At 32.4% G+C, this 17,918-nt stretch overlaps 1 protein-coding gene across 4 annotated transcripts; it reads right to left on the bottom strand.

The window, feature by feature from the left end:
- Positions 1-3,790: 3,790 nt before the first annotated feature.
- LOC127704263 (uncharacterized) lies at positions 3,791-12,573 on the bottom strand. Of its 4 annotated transcripts, none has more exons than XM_052208251.1 (6): positions 12,081-12,573; positions 11,133-11,168; positions 8,745-8,857; positions 7,739-8,016; positions 6,410-7,098; positions 3,791-6,340 (listed from the first exon to the last, which is right to left on the bottom strand). In XM_052208251.1, exons 3-6 carry the CDS (start codon positions 8,787-8,789, stop codon positions 5,472-5,474), a joined length of 1,881 nt encoding a protein of 626 aa, XP_052064211.1. In that variant the 5' UTR covers positions 8,790-8,857; positions 11,133-11,168; positions 12,081-12,573; the 3' UTR covers positions 3,791-5,471. The 4 variants fall into 4 exon arrangements, with proteins under 4 accessions (XP_052064211.1, XP_052064212.1, XP_052064209.1 ...); XM_052208252.1 differs by having other exon boundaries at positions 3,791-6,271; XM_052208249.1 differs by having other exon boundaries at positions 3,791-7,098.
- Positions 12,574-17,918: the final 5,345 nt, after the last annotated feature.

The raw sequence follows: 17,918 nt of genomic DNA, 5'->3' as shown, positions 1-17,918 counted from the left end.
TGACAAAACTCAGATTCTTTTGTCAAAAAGGATTTATATTTATATTGCAATAAATTATTCAGAAGGAGGTACATTCAGTTTTAAATTATATTTCTGATTCTGTAAGCATTTAGAGTTTTATAAAAATTCTCCAAACAGCAACGTACTGCTCTTGTATATTTTATAAATAAATTCAAACCATTTGAAGTAAAAGGGCATCTTATTCACATAACAAAGGAAGACAATGAATAGAGACAACAATTTATTAAGAAATACATTTGTTTGTGTAGTTCCTTTTTTTTTTTGTAAAAAAACTAAATTTTCTTGTCTGCAAGATTGTAATTTCGTAACTTCCGGGTCCATTTCCTGTTAGAAAATCATGGCAAATATCCGATTGTTCATGGTTTTGAACCAAATTTTCTGAATATTCTTATCCGATTTGCCGATATATTCTTATATCCGATATTCGATTACACGATAAAATTAACATTAAACATATAGGGAAGGGTTTGGTGTTTTGAAATAATATTACAATAGCCGATATATTCGTTTAGCCGATATCCGATTAGGTGGAGTCTACTGTACTACTTGGAATCTACAAAAATAAACATTGCTTAATTATTATAAGGGGTGAAGGGGTGATCGTTACAAAAAAAATAAATAAAAAATAACAATGTTCAAGGTACTGGTTTTTTTCATATGTATATTTCAAACTGTTTTCTCAGTATGTAGTTTTAAATAAATTATAAAAAAATTAAATGTCTCTCTAGAGGAAAAAAAAAACCTGTGAGGGAAATGTACAAAACATAGGTTTTATTTAGATTTTACATTTACAGGAAATTGAGGATAACCCATTGATATGCTGTGCCATGACAGGTTGGATAAAATGGACTCCGGGCACAAGTCCCCTTGTGGATGTGGCGGTCTGATCTAATTTCAATAGTGTCAATATGGTGTTGAGAGAAAACTACAAATAATTAAGGAGCCAGGTAAGTGGAAATATTGAAGTGAACATTAATGTTCATGGTACTAGTTTTTTTTATATGTTCATTTCAATTTTTTATCTCAGTATGTAATTCTAAATAAATAAAAAATTAAATAAGTAAATGTCTGTCTGTATAGAAAAAAAAAGAACGGAAATGTACAAGACAAAGGCATTAACTTTTAATTAAATTTTACATTTAAGGAACATTGAGGATAAAAAAAAAAAACATTAATATGCTGTGCCATGACAGATTAGATAAAATGGACCTCCAACCAAACAACACTGTTAGGTTATGGAACAGATTTTAATACAACCGCAAACAAACAAAAATTTAACATGTCAGACTTCCTTATTCCTGGTAAGGGCTATTCCAGAAAAAAATGTATGGGGGGGTTGGAAGGCACTTTTTTTTAATACCCATCACCCACTAAATTACATTTCATCATGGGACAACTACCCATACAATTAATTTTCAGTTTGACCCCACTACCCATATAATTTTAAAAAAGTATAAGCTAGCTTTTTTCAAAAATAAGCAACAAAAATCATATGCATTTTGATAATCTGAAAGTCGCTATTAATGACAGTATGTAAATTAGTTTTAGAATTCTTAAGTGTTTTTGCACATTTGACAATATCAGATATTTGATATAGATTATTGGTGACTAGGTTTTGAAGCTTAACACCTTAAATTTTGTCCTGATACTCTTGGCATTAAAAATAACTTTTATTGCAGATGTGTGCATCAAATGTGTTTTGTACTAGTCACTGTCAGTGTCATGAAAAAAAAACGTAAAACTATCATATTGCAATTATTATTTGAAACAGTGTTTGGGTGACCTCTGGATGCTTTTTTGTATTGCTATTGTCTGATGTGATTTCTTCAAAAGCTGCGGTTTATTTTTATTAATTTCAAATGGTTTAAGTGGTGTGGACTTGCAGCTCAAATCCTTGAGAAATATTCAATTCAACTTTTATAAATAATTCTACTTGTGTTTTTAAATATAAAAATAATCCTTTGAAGCAACTGTGAGTGCGGAAATATTTTTAGCTATATGTACATGCACATCTGCAGATGGAACACTATAACAGAATTTAATCCATCATAAAGAGAGGCAATAGATACCTAAAGGGTCAATCAAACTCAAATGTGGAAAACAAACAGGCCAAGCCATGGCAAAAAAAGAAAAAAAAATGTGAAAAGACATAAACAGAAATCCACATAACACAACTAGAAAACTGAAACAGAGCAACACGTACCCCCAAAAAACAATGTAATCTCAGGTGCTCTGGAAGGGTAAGATCCTGCCCCACATGTGGTACCTGTCATATTGTTCAACATATGTATAAATTCAGTTACAAGTCTCATATGGAGGATTTGTGCTTGCACAGTATAAGTTAATTTATCTCCCCTCTGATGCATTGGACCAGGATTAGTTTACCAGATGCACATCTTCAGGTGGTATTAGACAAATGCAAAGTTTCATTGATCATATATGGTTAAGGAGTTGTACTTAAAAGCTTACATTCACAAACGGACCGAAGCACTGGATGATTACTATATACATTCAAATTTTCTTTGTAGGAAGTAATATGTTGACAATTAAAGTTTGGTTTAAACAATTGTGAAAGCTATCAAGATGAAGAACAGCAATAAAACAATTTCCTTTTTTATCTGGTTAACATGTGTACTGTAAACCCATGTAAATAAACCCATGAAACCTCATCTTCTGCTGTCAGAAGTTAAATAATGTTGCATGATGTGTTAAACAAATTTATTCAAATAAGTCGTCTTCTTTTAGATTTCTGTTTTCTAGCTCCTTATCTACCAATTTGAGAATATCAGCTCGATTGTTCTGTTGTCTTGTCCATGAAACCTTGAACTCCTCAAGTACTTTTTTTAGTTCTATAACTGTCAGCTTTCCTAACAAACGATTCGAGAATGCTTTCTTAATTTCAGTCTTTTTCACTGAATCCTCCTTTTTTTCTTCTTTTTTTCTGATGTATGCCCGTATTTCATCTGAGCTGACACCAAGCAAATTCTGAACATTGGTGAAATCTCTTTCATTTGAAAATACAGACTCATTGTTTTTCCTTAATGATTCAATGTTTTTTGATGGTAAATAAAAATCTGGAACCCTAAGGAAGTCTGGAAGTTCTACCTTATTATCTAAAAAATATTGCACAAGCTTTTTTGCTTCCAGATAAGGCAAATACTTATGCTCTGGTAACTTGCTTATGTCCACAATTGGTTGAATTTCATATCTGTTTATACTATTTCCTATCCAGGAATCATCTGGTCTATAACAACTGTAGGCATAATGCTGGAGCCATGCAGATTTGGGGTCGTACATTTCATTGAAAACTGAAACTGCATTGAAGCATTTTGTTGGACTAATACCATACAGTTTGCACAGTTTATTCCATACTGGTCCTTCTGGCTTTATGCTAAAGTTGTTTTCAAAGCGATGTTCACTAGTGTCTTTCTTCAAGAATGAAATTATTTTTGATATGGTCTCTGGTGTCAAAATCCAATCAAAATCTGGAGGAGGTTTTACTGCCTCTATTTTTTCACTCGCATATGGTGTTTCATCTATTCTGTTAACTGCCTCTTCTCTGGCAGCTTCCATATTTTCTTTGAACTTTTCCTGGCTAAACAAGCCTTCTTCTGTCTCATTTTCATTTATACTTTTAGAAGAAATTACGCCACTTTGCGATAAAGATCTGCCTTCAGCAAAATGTAGTCTTTCCACTGAATGTCGTTTGCTGCATCCTTCAGCATATGAAATTACTTTTACTTTATCTATGTTCAAAAGTTTTCTTAGGAGGACAGTCGCAAACATAGTCTGTTTGTTCCTGGGTCTCTCATCTGGACCTCCATCAACTGTTATTAATAATTGGGGTATAAGACCATTATCTCCTGTCTGGAAAAACACATGCTGATTTTCCAAAGTCATGACAAACAATAATTCGTTAAAGTGTCTAAACACAGTAGAATTTTCAAAGTAATGGATTTTTACTATTGACAATCCTCCACCGGTTAATCTACTTTGACAAATGGGAATTCCACTGAATTGCGCAACGATATCCTCATTTTCTGACATATCCTTCACTTTAACAAATTGATAAGTTGTAATTTGCAAACTTCTTTTTGTGTCCTTTTCCCAATCATGGTCTGAAAAGATGACTTTTTTCCAAGATTTACTTGGTCTTTGTACAATTTCTACATCGCAATGTACTAAAGCCTTATCGTCTCTTGCGATGACTTTTCCATTGTTGATCAGAGTCTCTTCTATTGAATAGTTTATGTCTGTCTGTGCAAAATGATCATTAATTGATGGATTGTGGTTCCCATCTCTTGTTGGTTTCTTTAATGATATACCAGGATTTACATTTTTGCCATGATGATGACGTTTTGCTTGGTGACTTTTTTCACGATAGTTTTCTGTATAAGTATAAGCTGCACTAATTGATATATCAATATCATAGATCTGTTTTAAAATTGTTACACATCGAGGCATGTTCATCCATTTACTTTTATGTAAAAATAAAGTGTCGCATATTAATCTTGGATGACTTTGTAATCCATCTCCTCCAGCATCGAACAGTCTTAACATTAATGTTGTTAAATCAGGATACTTTTCAGCAAGAAGTTTCCTTCCAGATCCAAGCACCTGTATTCGTTGTCCTGTTTCTGTTCTCTTCTTGTGCAGCATATTTGCACTCAATGAGTCTTTGTTTACAGTCCATTTCTGTATTGTTTCTTTTGCATATGTCATACTGGTATTTAAGCTGCTTCTTTGATATCTTTTTCCATCTATTCCAGTTTTGTTCAGAAACTCCACCGAAGTTAGTGTGGATATTATATACTTAAGAATATGTCTGTCCTTTTCAGAGCAGCTATTTAATGCTGGTGTCATGATATTTTCAAGTTTTGTACTAATGTTCTTTTTCAAAAGTTCATTTCTGTTGGGCCATTCAATTGTTGCTATTAAATTTGCAAAGTCTTTGTCAATAGGTTTCTTTAGAATAAAGGCTCGAGTCTGATTATCTACAGCTTTGTAAATTTGTATGACAGGTAAATATCTCATGAAAAGATCTCTATATGATGCAGAATGGTAACTAAACAATTTAGTTTTTAAAGAGCAAAACAATAATTCATTATTACATTCAGTAGAATAGAGTTCATAAAGTTCTTTTAATGGCATTAACTGACCATTTTCTAATTTTTCTGATACTTTCAAAATTCCAAAATACTGTATTCGTCGTAAAATGTTTTTCTTTTCATCATTTGCCAGTTTTACCAATGATAAGATAGCATCATTCCAATTGTTTTTACAATAGTTCAAATCATACCAAATACCATTTTTTATTGCTGCTGATCTCCGGCCATCACGCTGAAAATTATCATTCTTTAATCTTCTTTTATAAATATTTAAATTTGTTGTATTTTCTTTACATGAGACATTTATTGAATTTTCCCGCATAGGTAAACAAGGAGCATCTTTTAGTTTTTTTGACAGCGATACATACATCCGGTATCAGTGGAACATCTTAGTTCATTTACAACATGAGCAAATACATACATAAGCATGTTTGAGGTTTTGTCACTTGCAGCAATCAGACCATGTAGATCTTTTCTGTTTAAAGTATCTTCTAGAGTCATGTTATCATCAGTGTAATGCACATGGGAGTCAAAAAGGACTTGATCTCCTTCCTCATTATTTAAAATGATGAATGTTTTGTCTGACACAGTGATAAAAAGGGCTTCTCTTTCTTGTGAGTTTATCGATCTGTTGTATTCTGCACTGCATATTTCTAATGGGTCATCAGCACCTACACCAAGTTGTCGGTGCCAATATGTGTCTGATATAATTTTCATCGAATTCTGATATCCAAAATATGTCATAGCTGATTTTGTGTCCATCATCTGAATGTTTCTGTCCTCATACCTTGATACTATTTCATGCAGGCTACTTCTATACTCGGAAAGTGCGGGTTTAATGTGAAGAGAAAATTTTTCGTTAAAAAAATGTTCAGCCAATTTTAGGCAGAAACCAGTGCAAGCGTTTGAACCTCGTGATAGACCATGGGGAAGCCCAACTGTGTTCTGACTGATTCCTGGAAATAACAACTTTATTCCAAGGTACGTATCATATGTCTGTGGTATAAATAGGGTCATGTTTTTCTTTGTCATTGGATTTTTCTTCTGTTTTTCCTGATTCTTTTTCTCCATACCTTCATTGTTGTTATCCCTTGTGATCTCAGCTGGGTCTTCTACAAACATTACATCATTTGACTCCATACCTTCATCATGGTTGTCCTTTGTTATCTCAGCTGGGTCTTCTACAAACATTACATCATTTGACTCCATACCTTCATCATGGTTGTCCTTTGTTATCTCAGCTGGGTCGTCTACAAACATAACATCATTTGACTCCATACCTTCATCATGGTTGTCACTTGTGATCTCAGCTGGGTCTTCTACAAACATATCATTTGACTCCATACTTTTATCTTGGTTGCCTGCTGACTGGTTATCAACTTTACTTTTCTTAGACCTTAACTCCTTTGCAGTCAGATATTTTATCTCCTGTATTTCTGCTTTCCTTTTCCTACCAGGTTTCTTTTTCTCTACACCCCGTCTCTCAACTTTATAAGCATGAGCTGTCCAGTTTGTTAGTATTTTTGAATAATCTTTCTCAGCTTTCTCAGCATCAACTGTTATCAATTTTATATGCTTTCGTAATGAAACTTTATCATTCATAGAAATGGTTCCTTTGTATATTCGACTACAAAGTTCCTGCTCTTTTTCTGTCTTTTCTGTCTCCAATTTCTGTATTTCATTTTGTTTCTGTTCTGCTGCTTGCTCATAGCAACTGAATGGATCATTTTCTAATTTTTGAGCTTTACAGATTTCCTTCCCAAATTTGCATAGTGCAATCTGTCTGCCACCTTCATATGACCAGGCTTTTTTTATCAAACCTTCCATATAAGATCTTTTGGTATTTTCATGTGCTAAGTCCAAAGCCTTTTTGTTCCAAAACTCATACCATGCACGCTTCATAGGTGTTTGCAAATCTAGGAACTCTTGTTCGAAAACTTTAAAACCAATACGCCTCAATTCACCATATCTGAAAAAAAAAAAAAACATTATTTCATTTGTATATAAATACAAGCATCATACTAAATTGAAATAAAGACAGAATGTGTGCAGAGTAACAGATACCCCCCTTTTTCCACTTAGGACACCTGTTGCCACATATTGCAATATTAAACTTAGTAAGACAGACGGAGAGACAGACAGGGTTATTCCTTTTTGTTTTTTGAGCTACAGAACATCTGAATAAATTGCCACTTTTCGTTTTCTCTATTTAAATGTTTTTTTTTAAAGCGTGGTGCCCATATTTGTTGACAGTAAAACCTAATATTCATCTAAACCTGCAAAGCTCACCTATTAAATAAACAATTAAATGGATGTAGAAAGATGCTAGGGGCCGTCTTGACCTTGTTGTAGGCTATGAATGATTCGTTCATTGTTGAAGACTCTACATCGACTGTCAAGATGAAGAACAGGAATAAAAGCCCTGTTGATTGATAATTTGTATTTTCTCTATGTATTTTGTGCAATTTTGTCCCATGTACATTTACTCCATATCCCTTTATTTTCTATTACAACAGAGGACAGAGGAAAAGTAATGACAAAAAGTTGTTACCATTAGGTCAAAACTGTATACCCCTATAACTTCATTTGCAATGGGTATAGTTACACACCTGTCACATTTAGGATCCATTTTTCCCTTCAGAAAATGATTAAGTGTCATCTGAGTACCAGGTGCTAACTTTGCTGTTATCTGTGCTTTTGGGATAGCCTGTTTTCTGTTGACAATCTGTGGTTCAACCTTAACATCTTGTTGCTTGGTCTCAAGATCATTTATTTCTACATGTTCCATATTTTCTGGTTGTATTTCAAAAGTTACAGCCTCAAGTGTTACAGATGCTTTGGTGACTTCTTCAGGCTTCTCAGGCTTTTTTTCCTTCATGTCACCTTCCTGTAACATAATAAAAATTGTTTATCTTTTAAATTGATTGATTGATGGTTCTTCAACATCGTATGATCACTGATGGGGATAAAATCAGACAAGAACATGTTCAACATAAAAAACAAGTAAAAAAGGGATATTAGGATGGATCTACAGATGACAGTTTTGGTGGTTAATGGCAGAAAACAAGACCAAATGTAATAAATATAAGCAATTATATGTCACAGTACAGCTTCAGTGAAGTATGTTGCATATATCTATCAACATATGTTCTGATGATAAATGCATTTCATAAATATTGATCTGTCAAAGAAAAGCACGACATGATTTGAAATAAGAAAAGGAAACCAAAATCATGCCAAACATTCACATATGTAAACAAGAATGTGTCCAAAGTACATGGATGCCCCACTCACACTATCATTTTCTATGTTCAGTGGACCGTGAAATAGGGGGTCAAAACTCTAATTTGGCATTAAAATTAGAAAGATCATATCATAGGGAACATGTGTACTGAGTTTCAAGTTGATTGGATTTCAACTTCATCAAAAACTATCTTGACCAAAAACTTTTGCCTGACACGGGACAGACGGACGAACAAACAGACAAACGAACGGATGCACAGACCAGAAAACATAATGGCCCTCTACTATCGTAGGTGGGGCATAAAAACATAGATGTCCTTTGATAATAATAAAACATGTTAAATATAAAAGGATCTGGCGTTATGTTCATACCTTTAACTGATGAAGGAGGGTCCTAAATTTTGCCCTTGGTCCCATTTTTGGGAAAATCTGTAACACCTCATCTTCGTTTAGGCCCAATAAAGCATTACCATCTATTTCTTCTTCTGAAATTATAAAAAAAATGGTCTTGTAAAACAAATACTTACTGTGATTATACATTAAACCCCCTCCTAACTATCATTCAATCCAACTTAACATGAATAGCAAATGACAAAGTTGAATATTTACCATACAAGGCACATTTCTATGAAATTTCATTTAAAAAAATACATAATAGTAACAGGATGCTGTTACAAAGTCTCCCAAACAAAGCCCTGTAATTATAAAACCCTTGGTACTACCCCTATAATTTTTTCCATTTTAGCTGTCACATCTCACTTGCTTATAAAGGATTTGATGACAATGAAAATTTGAAATGATTGTGTTTTCTAACATGTTTTGTTTTCTCAAACAGGAGGGGTGGGGATGACCCCTGGGGACTCCCCATATATTTCATTTGATTTGTGTTATTGTCCCATACGAGAATATATATGGTTTAGGGGTGTGGATCTCGATCATTTTCAAGTTCTCAAACAGAAGGGGGTGGGGGTGATCACAAGAGACTACCCCTATATTTCATTTGATTTGTTTTATTGTCCCATACAAGAATATATATGGTTTAGGGGTGGGGATCTAAACCGTTTACACGTTCTCAAACAGGATGGGGGTGGGGGTGACCCCGAAGACTCACTCTATATTTCATTTGATTTGTTTTAATGTCCCGTACAAGAATATATATGGTTTAGGGGTGGGGATCTAAACCGTTTACACATTCTCAAACAGGACAGGGGTGGGGGCGACACTGGGAACTCCCTCTATATTTCATTTGATTTGTTTTATTGTCCCATACAAGAATATATATGGTTTAGGGGTGGGAATCTGGACCGTTTGCAAGATAAAAGCACATTCTCAAATTGAAGGGGGTGGTGGTGACCCCCAGGGACTTACCCTTTATTTTATTTTTGTTTTATTGTCCAGTGATCATTACTGAAGACCAAGTACATCTATTACCTACGGTTTTCACGTTTATATTTATTTGAAAATTTAAAAAAATAAAATCCCATAGGGTTCTTTAGTAAACCCCTCCCTTCCTTATGCCCCTCAAAATACTCCTAAATAAAAAAAGTTTATTCTGATTGGTCCAAGTAGATGTTCCAAACACGTAGTGATCTATGGAGTTGGGGTGCTGGGATAGGATATGATGATTTATTGAAACATGAAAATAGGTGAAAGTTGTTTTGGGTTTTTGTCCTAAGTGGTGATGACGGATGGACGGACAATGATATACAATAATTTAGGCTAATATAAACCAAATGTCTACAGATGGCAAAAGTGACCACGACATACAAAAAGTGTCGGACAGCCAATCAGAGTATAAAGCAGTCATTTAAAAAATTGAGAGTTACAATTGTAGTAAATGACAATCATGGACCACTCCTCTAGTTTTATTCAAATTGTCTCTGTAGTTTCTGACAAAAGTTTTATATCCGATTCCATTTCTTAGGTATTATGTGACCACTATATATACATTTTGTTTGTAACTATTCATTCTATCTCGAAAAGTCTGAGGTTAGTCTTAAAAGCATTTATTCAGTTCTAGGCTAACCTCTACTAGAACTGAATCACTTACCTGACAAAGAGTTAAGATTGAATATTAGTAAATAGTATCTACCCGGTATGTTAATTATCTATTGAAGTACTTTTTTTATATTAAAGTGCTGGTTTTGGTGTGAAATACCTTTCATAATTTGTTATCAATAATCACCTTTAAAAGAATAATAATCAAAGGAAACTTTGAGAAATACAAAGCAGACACAGATCCAGGACTTTGGTTTTAGTAGGTGCATTTTTTTCATTCATTGTCTAGGGTAACAATGCTTAAATGTTTACTGTGTTAAAAAAAATCCTCTCATTTTTAGTGGGGAAAGGGCAAGACATATGCCAACCTCTAAATCCATGCCTGTAGAATGATTATAGAAGCACAAGAATAATATATGTGATAGATATATGGATATATAGCAGGGTATGAAAGTTAAAAATGATTACCGTATACAAATTCCATCAACATCTAAAAATTTTGTGGTAGAATTAATTTGTGATAATTTCATGTACATGTAAACTGCATCAAATATCTTTATCACATTAGGCAATTTGTTTATAAATATATGTTGAAAATAACAGAAAAAGTGAAATGAATAAACAGCATGAAAACAAGTAAATGTGCATTAAAATTATTGATTATATAGTGCTTTTACACAGCAAGCTAGCTATAAGTTATTAAGTATGATAAAATATCCATCCACCAAAAGCATGTGTAGGTTCATAAGTTCTACTACTTACAAATAATACTGGCAATTTATATCCGACATTGATTTCCTACAAAGTTCAATAGAATCTGCTTGCAAGTTTGAAAAACTACTGTGACTTATTTATTTTACTACATGTGTACATAAAAGTAATTTTTTGGTTATAATTAATTTACCCATGTATGAGGGTAGGAATGCCATTTACCGTCAGGCGTCAAACGGTCATTTTTGGCTACCGTTCGCATCATATTGGTTAAAATTTTACCGTGATTTGTCAAAATATCCTTATCGTGATTCGTCAGAGGTCTCAAATAATTATCGTTACCGTTATTTTTGGAAAAAATTTAACGTGATTCGTCAAAATCAGTTGATTTTTTTATCGTCTAAAAGAAAGTGTACATTTCATCGTCATGTACCAAAAATTACTGTTAACGTCATTTGTTAAGAATTTTTACCGTTATTGGTCATGAAGGTACCCCCATTACGACCCTCATGTATACTCAGAATAATAACAATCAAACTATGCCAAAGGCAAACAAATAATTATATTACCTTCTGACAAAACATTTCACTGTACTAATCAAGTTCTGGAGCATATTTCACACAATACTGATAAAAAAATACTCTTGTGGTTATATTATGTTTATTTTTGTCATTTCTGTGTTTTTATTATATATATATAATGATAAAATAAAAATCAATCAAGAATCAAGATGCCAACAAAACAGCCTTTTCTCGTATGAAAAATGTTTTTTAATAACCCTTATTAAAATCATTTTATTGTTTGTATTGGGACTCTGTAACTTCCTTTCGAATATACACTCATTTATCTGTTTAATTTCGATTGTCAGTAAAACATACTGACTTTTTGTTTTTTGCATTTATTTCGTTAATAACATGGTAAACATTGCTTTTCTGGAGCCAGTCTTCGAGTTGTGGATAAATTTTCACAACACCATCTCCTTTAATGAACAAATATTACCTGTAAAAAAGTCCGCAAATTTCCCCAATCCATTGGATTGGAGCCAGGAACAAACAGCGATAACATCCCACTGTCCAGCCATGCTGTTTCCATGCGGTAAACAATCTGGTAACTGAACATGTCACATTAGGGAAAACAGTTAAAAAAAGAAATCCGGGAACCAGTTACTACTCTGACACTTCGTAACTCTCTCCCTTTTAGGAGCACCGATATGCATATACAGTTCCATTCGAAACGCTCGGGCATTAACCAAAGGATTTAATATGCGCAAAAAGTAAACAAAATCGCCGAATAAAACACGTTTTCCATCGATATTTGAAGGTTCTATCAACTGAAAAAGATATTTTCTTCTCTTTAGGTACAACCACCCATCTAATTAAGTTGTGTAAGAGAACAACTACCCACACAATTTTAATTCCTCCTCCCCCCATCACCCATGCAAAAAAAGATCAACTGCCGTCCAACACCCCCATACATTTTTTTCTGGAATAGCCCTAAACAATTCAATACATTTCCTACCAAGCAACAATGTCAGAATATGGAACATGCACTGAATTTAACATAACCACAGATATCAAAGAGTTTAACATGACAGACTGCATAATTCCAGTTAATGAAAGGGACATTGAGGATAACCCATTAATATGCTGTGCAATGATAGATTGAATAAAATGGATTTCCTATCAAACGAAGTTTCAGATTATGGAACAGATTGTGATAAAACCACAGATATCAAAGAGTTTAACACATCAGACTGCCTTATTCCAGGTTAGAAATTCAATAAATTTATTACCAAGCAACAATGTCAGATTATGAAACATGCACTGATTTCAATTAAAGTAAAGCTATCAAACACGTCAGACTGTCTTGTTCCAGAAAAAGCAATTCAATACATTTCTTACCAAGCAACAATGTCAGATTATCGGGGAAATGTACAAGATTTAGATTTAAATTTTAAATTATAAATTTCTTTTTTCAGGGACATTGAGGATAACCCATTCATATGCTGCTTCATGATTGATTGGATAAAATGGACTTCAAACAACGCAGTCAGATTATGGAACAACAGGTTTTAATACAACAAGAGATCAAAGAGTTCAACTCGTCAGACTGCCTTATTTAAGAAAACAATTCTTTTCATTTCCTACAAAGCAACGTTGTTAGATTATGTTACAACCACAAATATCAAAGTGCATAACAGAATTTAACTTACTAGACTACTTTATTCCATGTGAGCAATTCAATACATTTCTTATCAATAACAACAACGCCAGATTACGGAACATGCAAGGATTTTAATACAACCACAGAGATAAAAAAAAATTAACATGATGACAAGACTGCATAATTCCAGTTGGGCAATTAAATACATCTTTTACCAAACAACACCGTCATATTACGGAACATTAACTGAATTCAATAAGAGTACAGATATCAAAGAATTTAACTTGTCAAACTGCCTTATTCCTGGTGAGCAATTTCAATACATTTCTTACCAAACAACGCTGTGAGATTATGGAACATGCACTGATTTTGATACAACAACAGAGATCATAGACTTTAACACGTCAGACTGCATAATTCCAGGTAAATAATGCAATACATTTCTTTCTAAATGATAAAAACCATTAGAAGTAGTGAATTCTATTGGACATTCTTTTCAAATTCTAATTTTTCAGTCTCATATTTACCTTCTGTATTCCTTGTTAGAACACATGTACAAAATAAGAAAAATACTGTTCTATGGATGCCTTTCTCAATTTGAAGTACTTACAAAGAAAAGTTCTCTAGTTTCAAGGGCCAACTAGGCGATACTTGCTATACAAAGAGTTACCTGGAATAAGGCGGTTGTACAATAAGACTCTGAACTACCTGAAGAGAGAGGATGTTATTCTGAGTGCTCCTGATAAATGGATTATGTCTTTACTAAACAGTTTTACTGCTGTGAAATCACTGTTTAATTCTTTCAATGCAACTACACTTTTTAATGGAAATAGTGAATCAAGAGAACAAAATTCAGAAAATGAAAGTATTTCACTCGATTTATCAGCTGAAAATGTGCCAGACTTTTTCAAATATCTCCGAAGAAGCATAGTGTAACTATTCATGTCGCACAACATATGTTACAAGATGTACAGAGAATCTTGGATAATGATCTGAACTTTATAAGAAGTCATTTTCAGTATGGAAATATATACAAAACTGTCAGTAACTCAGTAACACTGACATTATATGTAAGTACTGGTACAATTAATGTTCAAGGTCACAATGTTTATACTTGGATTGACACTTTTGTGGCAACCTATGAATCCCTTGAAAAAGAAATCATTTCATCTCAACCAAGATAATCCACACCAGTTGAATTTATAGAAAATTTTTTGAATTTTCCCAAGAGAACTCACAAATGTCCGAAAATAATAATGATCAAGCTCAGAACCTTGACCTCTCATTAGACTCAATAACTGAACTTTCCAAATCAAATGATAATTCTGGATATGGTGGGAAAAGTAAGGAGGACTTAATTCAGATCATTAATGATCTTGAATCAAAATGTTTTATATGTTCTAATGGTACATGTACACTGAACTATCATGACTATACGATTGTTAAATTGAACTATCATGACTATACGATTGTTAAATGACTATGTGTTAATATGTTGTATGTTTGCTTTTTTTCTCTTATTATTATTTTTTTACTTGTATTGTATATGAGGGCCTCAGGGAAGATTATTTATTGTAACTAACTGTGTTTACCCTCTTTAAATAAAGAATTTATTATTATTATTATTATTATTATTATTATTATTATACATAAATGGTTTATTACAAAACAAAATATGATGAACTTTTGGAAAAGATAGGTCCCATCCAATCAACAGTGCAGTCCAGAAAGCCATGGAGGAGATGTGTTGAGAAGGGGATGGACCTATATTATTATTTTTTTTTAAATTAAAGGAGATGCTATTTTTAAAGTAGTCTTATGGAAAAGATAGGTCTCATCCTATTAGTAGTGTAACCAAGGAAGCCATGGAAAAGTAAAAACACTGAGTCTAAAATAATTCAAACTTTGTTTTGGGATTGTCACAAGATCATGCCCTGGTTATGGAGTCTAATTTAAGAATGTTCCACTGAATAATAATTTAAAGAAGCTCTGAATACCGATTATCCTTTTATAATAGGATATTGGGATTTTGGACTGAATATGTGAAAACGGAAATTATCAAACAATTTACAGGGAAAATATTACTGGCATAAAATAATAACCTTAAAATGCAATAAGTAGCTGGCAGAGGAGATATTTCTATTTGGTAATAACTCTTGAGATGGTCACTATGCTATTCTATTAAACATTATTACAAAGTTAAGAGAATTTTAGTGAGAATAAGTGAGAAATTATACATTGATGCACTTAGTTTATATTGTATAACATTTATATACAGAATTGAAACATACTTATGATCTTTATTTTTGTTTCTTTCCTATTGTATATCAGACGTTGCCTAAAATTTATATAAATTCAAGTTTAGAAAGAGGAAGAATATTTATAAATTTTATGTGAAATTTTTATAACAGAAGAAATATTTATGTGATACAGAATAGAATTGTGATAATAGAAATTGAGGAATTCATTATTACTTTTACAAGAAATAGTTTGGTGTTGAAGTGACCATAGATGTATTTGCCAAGTTATGTACACATAATCTTAAGAAAACTAGAACAATTCAGCACATTAGTATTTGGTTGGTTTAACATGTAATATATTTTCTTATCTATTTTTGTATTTTTGTAATGAAAAAAGCATTTAACTGATGGGTACTACAAAAAAAATTGAAGAGAACATGAAGAACATCTGTCCAGTTATTGATCACCCCTTGTTATATAATATCAGAGATATCTTGTTTGTTATTGCTTTCCAACCATTAAAATATACAATACAGAAAAATAAAATACACCATATATAGATATTTGACAGTGATGGTTTACCATGGTACTTTATATGACAAACACTTCACAAGCATCTGTTTAAACATATTAACTGCTATGTTATAACAATTTTATGGAAAATCAGAAAGCAGTTAAAAAAAATGGCTCCTTTATCAAGAATTTTATGTGCCACTTATCACAGCATTTAATATATAGTGGTAAAAATCATAAAATACAAGTATTACCATTGCCAGCTTTATATCTATAAATTAGTCTATGGTTTCTACAATGTGATCTCATTTAGTCAAAATTGGTAAAAATATATACCATGAAAATATTTACTAAAAAAATAATATTTACTGTCTGTCAAAACTAAAAATTTTAACCACTGTCTTGGTGACTGACATAATTTTTTGTTTATTTTCATCATCTAATTTATAGCAACACAAGACTATTGCCTCTAACAAGGTGTGCCATATTTATATTTTCTATAAAATATCTGTCAACAAGGTAGCTATGTGCCTTTCCATTTTAAGGTCCAACATACAATTACAAATAAGATAATATAAAGTCACATGTGTTTAATATAAGAGAATAGTGTCTGAATCATAAATTGTGAATTGCATATACAAACAAAAAATCAAACAAATTTGATACAAAAAAACAATGAAAATATTTTAAGAGTATAATGGATCAAAGGCTCCAATGGCCAGGTTTCTATAGAATGTTTCTTAAATAATGGAGAATGGTCTATAATGAACATTTAAATATATAGAAATATAAAATGCAAAATTTGGGGGAAATCTTTATAAACTCAATACGGGAGGTGAAAAACTTCAATCGGTGTGCAGACTTGTAAACTTTTATACTTATGTAAAGTTTCAAGGATCTGGGTCAATACCTCTCATGCGCCTCAAATTGAGGAACACAAAAGTTGTGCATAAACAAAAAATCTCTGTGTAGCAATATTGGACATGTTTCTATTTTTAACAAGTGACTGAGCTTAACCATTTGTGTTGATTTGGAAAGTAGAGGACCATAGAATAAATGTGTAAAAACTATGGAGTTATTAAATGTATACAAAGTATTAAATTTTCAAAGAACTTATTGTGTGAAAAAGGGGATTTTTTACAACAAGGAGCCGCATCACGAAAGGATTTTCAGGGTGTGCTAATTTACAGAAAAATGAATCACATTTCGTACCCCGAAAATTTAACCACATCTGTGAAAATGTCTCAGCTTCGAAACGAGCCATCATACATATCCAAGTTTACGATATGGACTGAGCTACAGAAGAAAATGTTACCATTACCACCTATGGAAAATTAGTTACGCATACTGACCCATCTGTCTGGTTTGAAAACTGTAGTTGATTACACAACATTTGGAATTACTGACTTTTGAAAATGTGGCTGAAAAATGGCTTAAGTATCCAAGTCTGAAATAATACTGAAAAATTCCTAAAATTATTCCAATCTACCTGTGAAATTTCAGGATCTTGGTTTAGAACTGAATGAGGATTGATTACACAAAAGTTATAAGATTGGAAACACACTATCACAAGTTATCATCAATATGTTTGCAAGATTACTTCTTTTATTCGTTAAATATGGAAATAGATATTTAGCTTAAGTATTTTCCGGCCAAAACTCGCTGTAAACAAAGTAAATACACTGCAGAATGTATGATCATGAATATGTTTGCAAGATTACTTCTGTTATTCATTAAATATGGAAATAGATATTCGATTTACGTACTTTCCTGCCCAAAAAAAACTTGCTGTAAACAAAGTAAATACATAGTGCAACGTATGATTATGAATATGTTTGCAAGATTACTTCTTTTATTTTATTAGATATGGCAATAGATATTCATTTTAATGGTTTGGTCAAGCAATTATAACTTTTATAAA

The sequence above is a fragment of the Mytilus californianus genome, unplaced genomic scaffold (assembly GCF_021869535.1).
Source record: "Mytilus californianus isolate M0D057914Y unplaced genomic scaffold, xbMytCali1.0.p SCAF_6, whole genome shotgun sequence".
Classification (NCBI taxonomy): domain Eukaryota; kingdom Metazoa; phylum Mollusca; class Bivalvia; order Mytilida; family Mytilidae; genus Mytilus; species Mytilus californianus.
The sequence above is the reverse complement of the archived record's forward strand: the minus strand, read 5'-3'. Positions and strand labels throughout refer to the sequence as shown.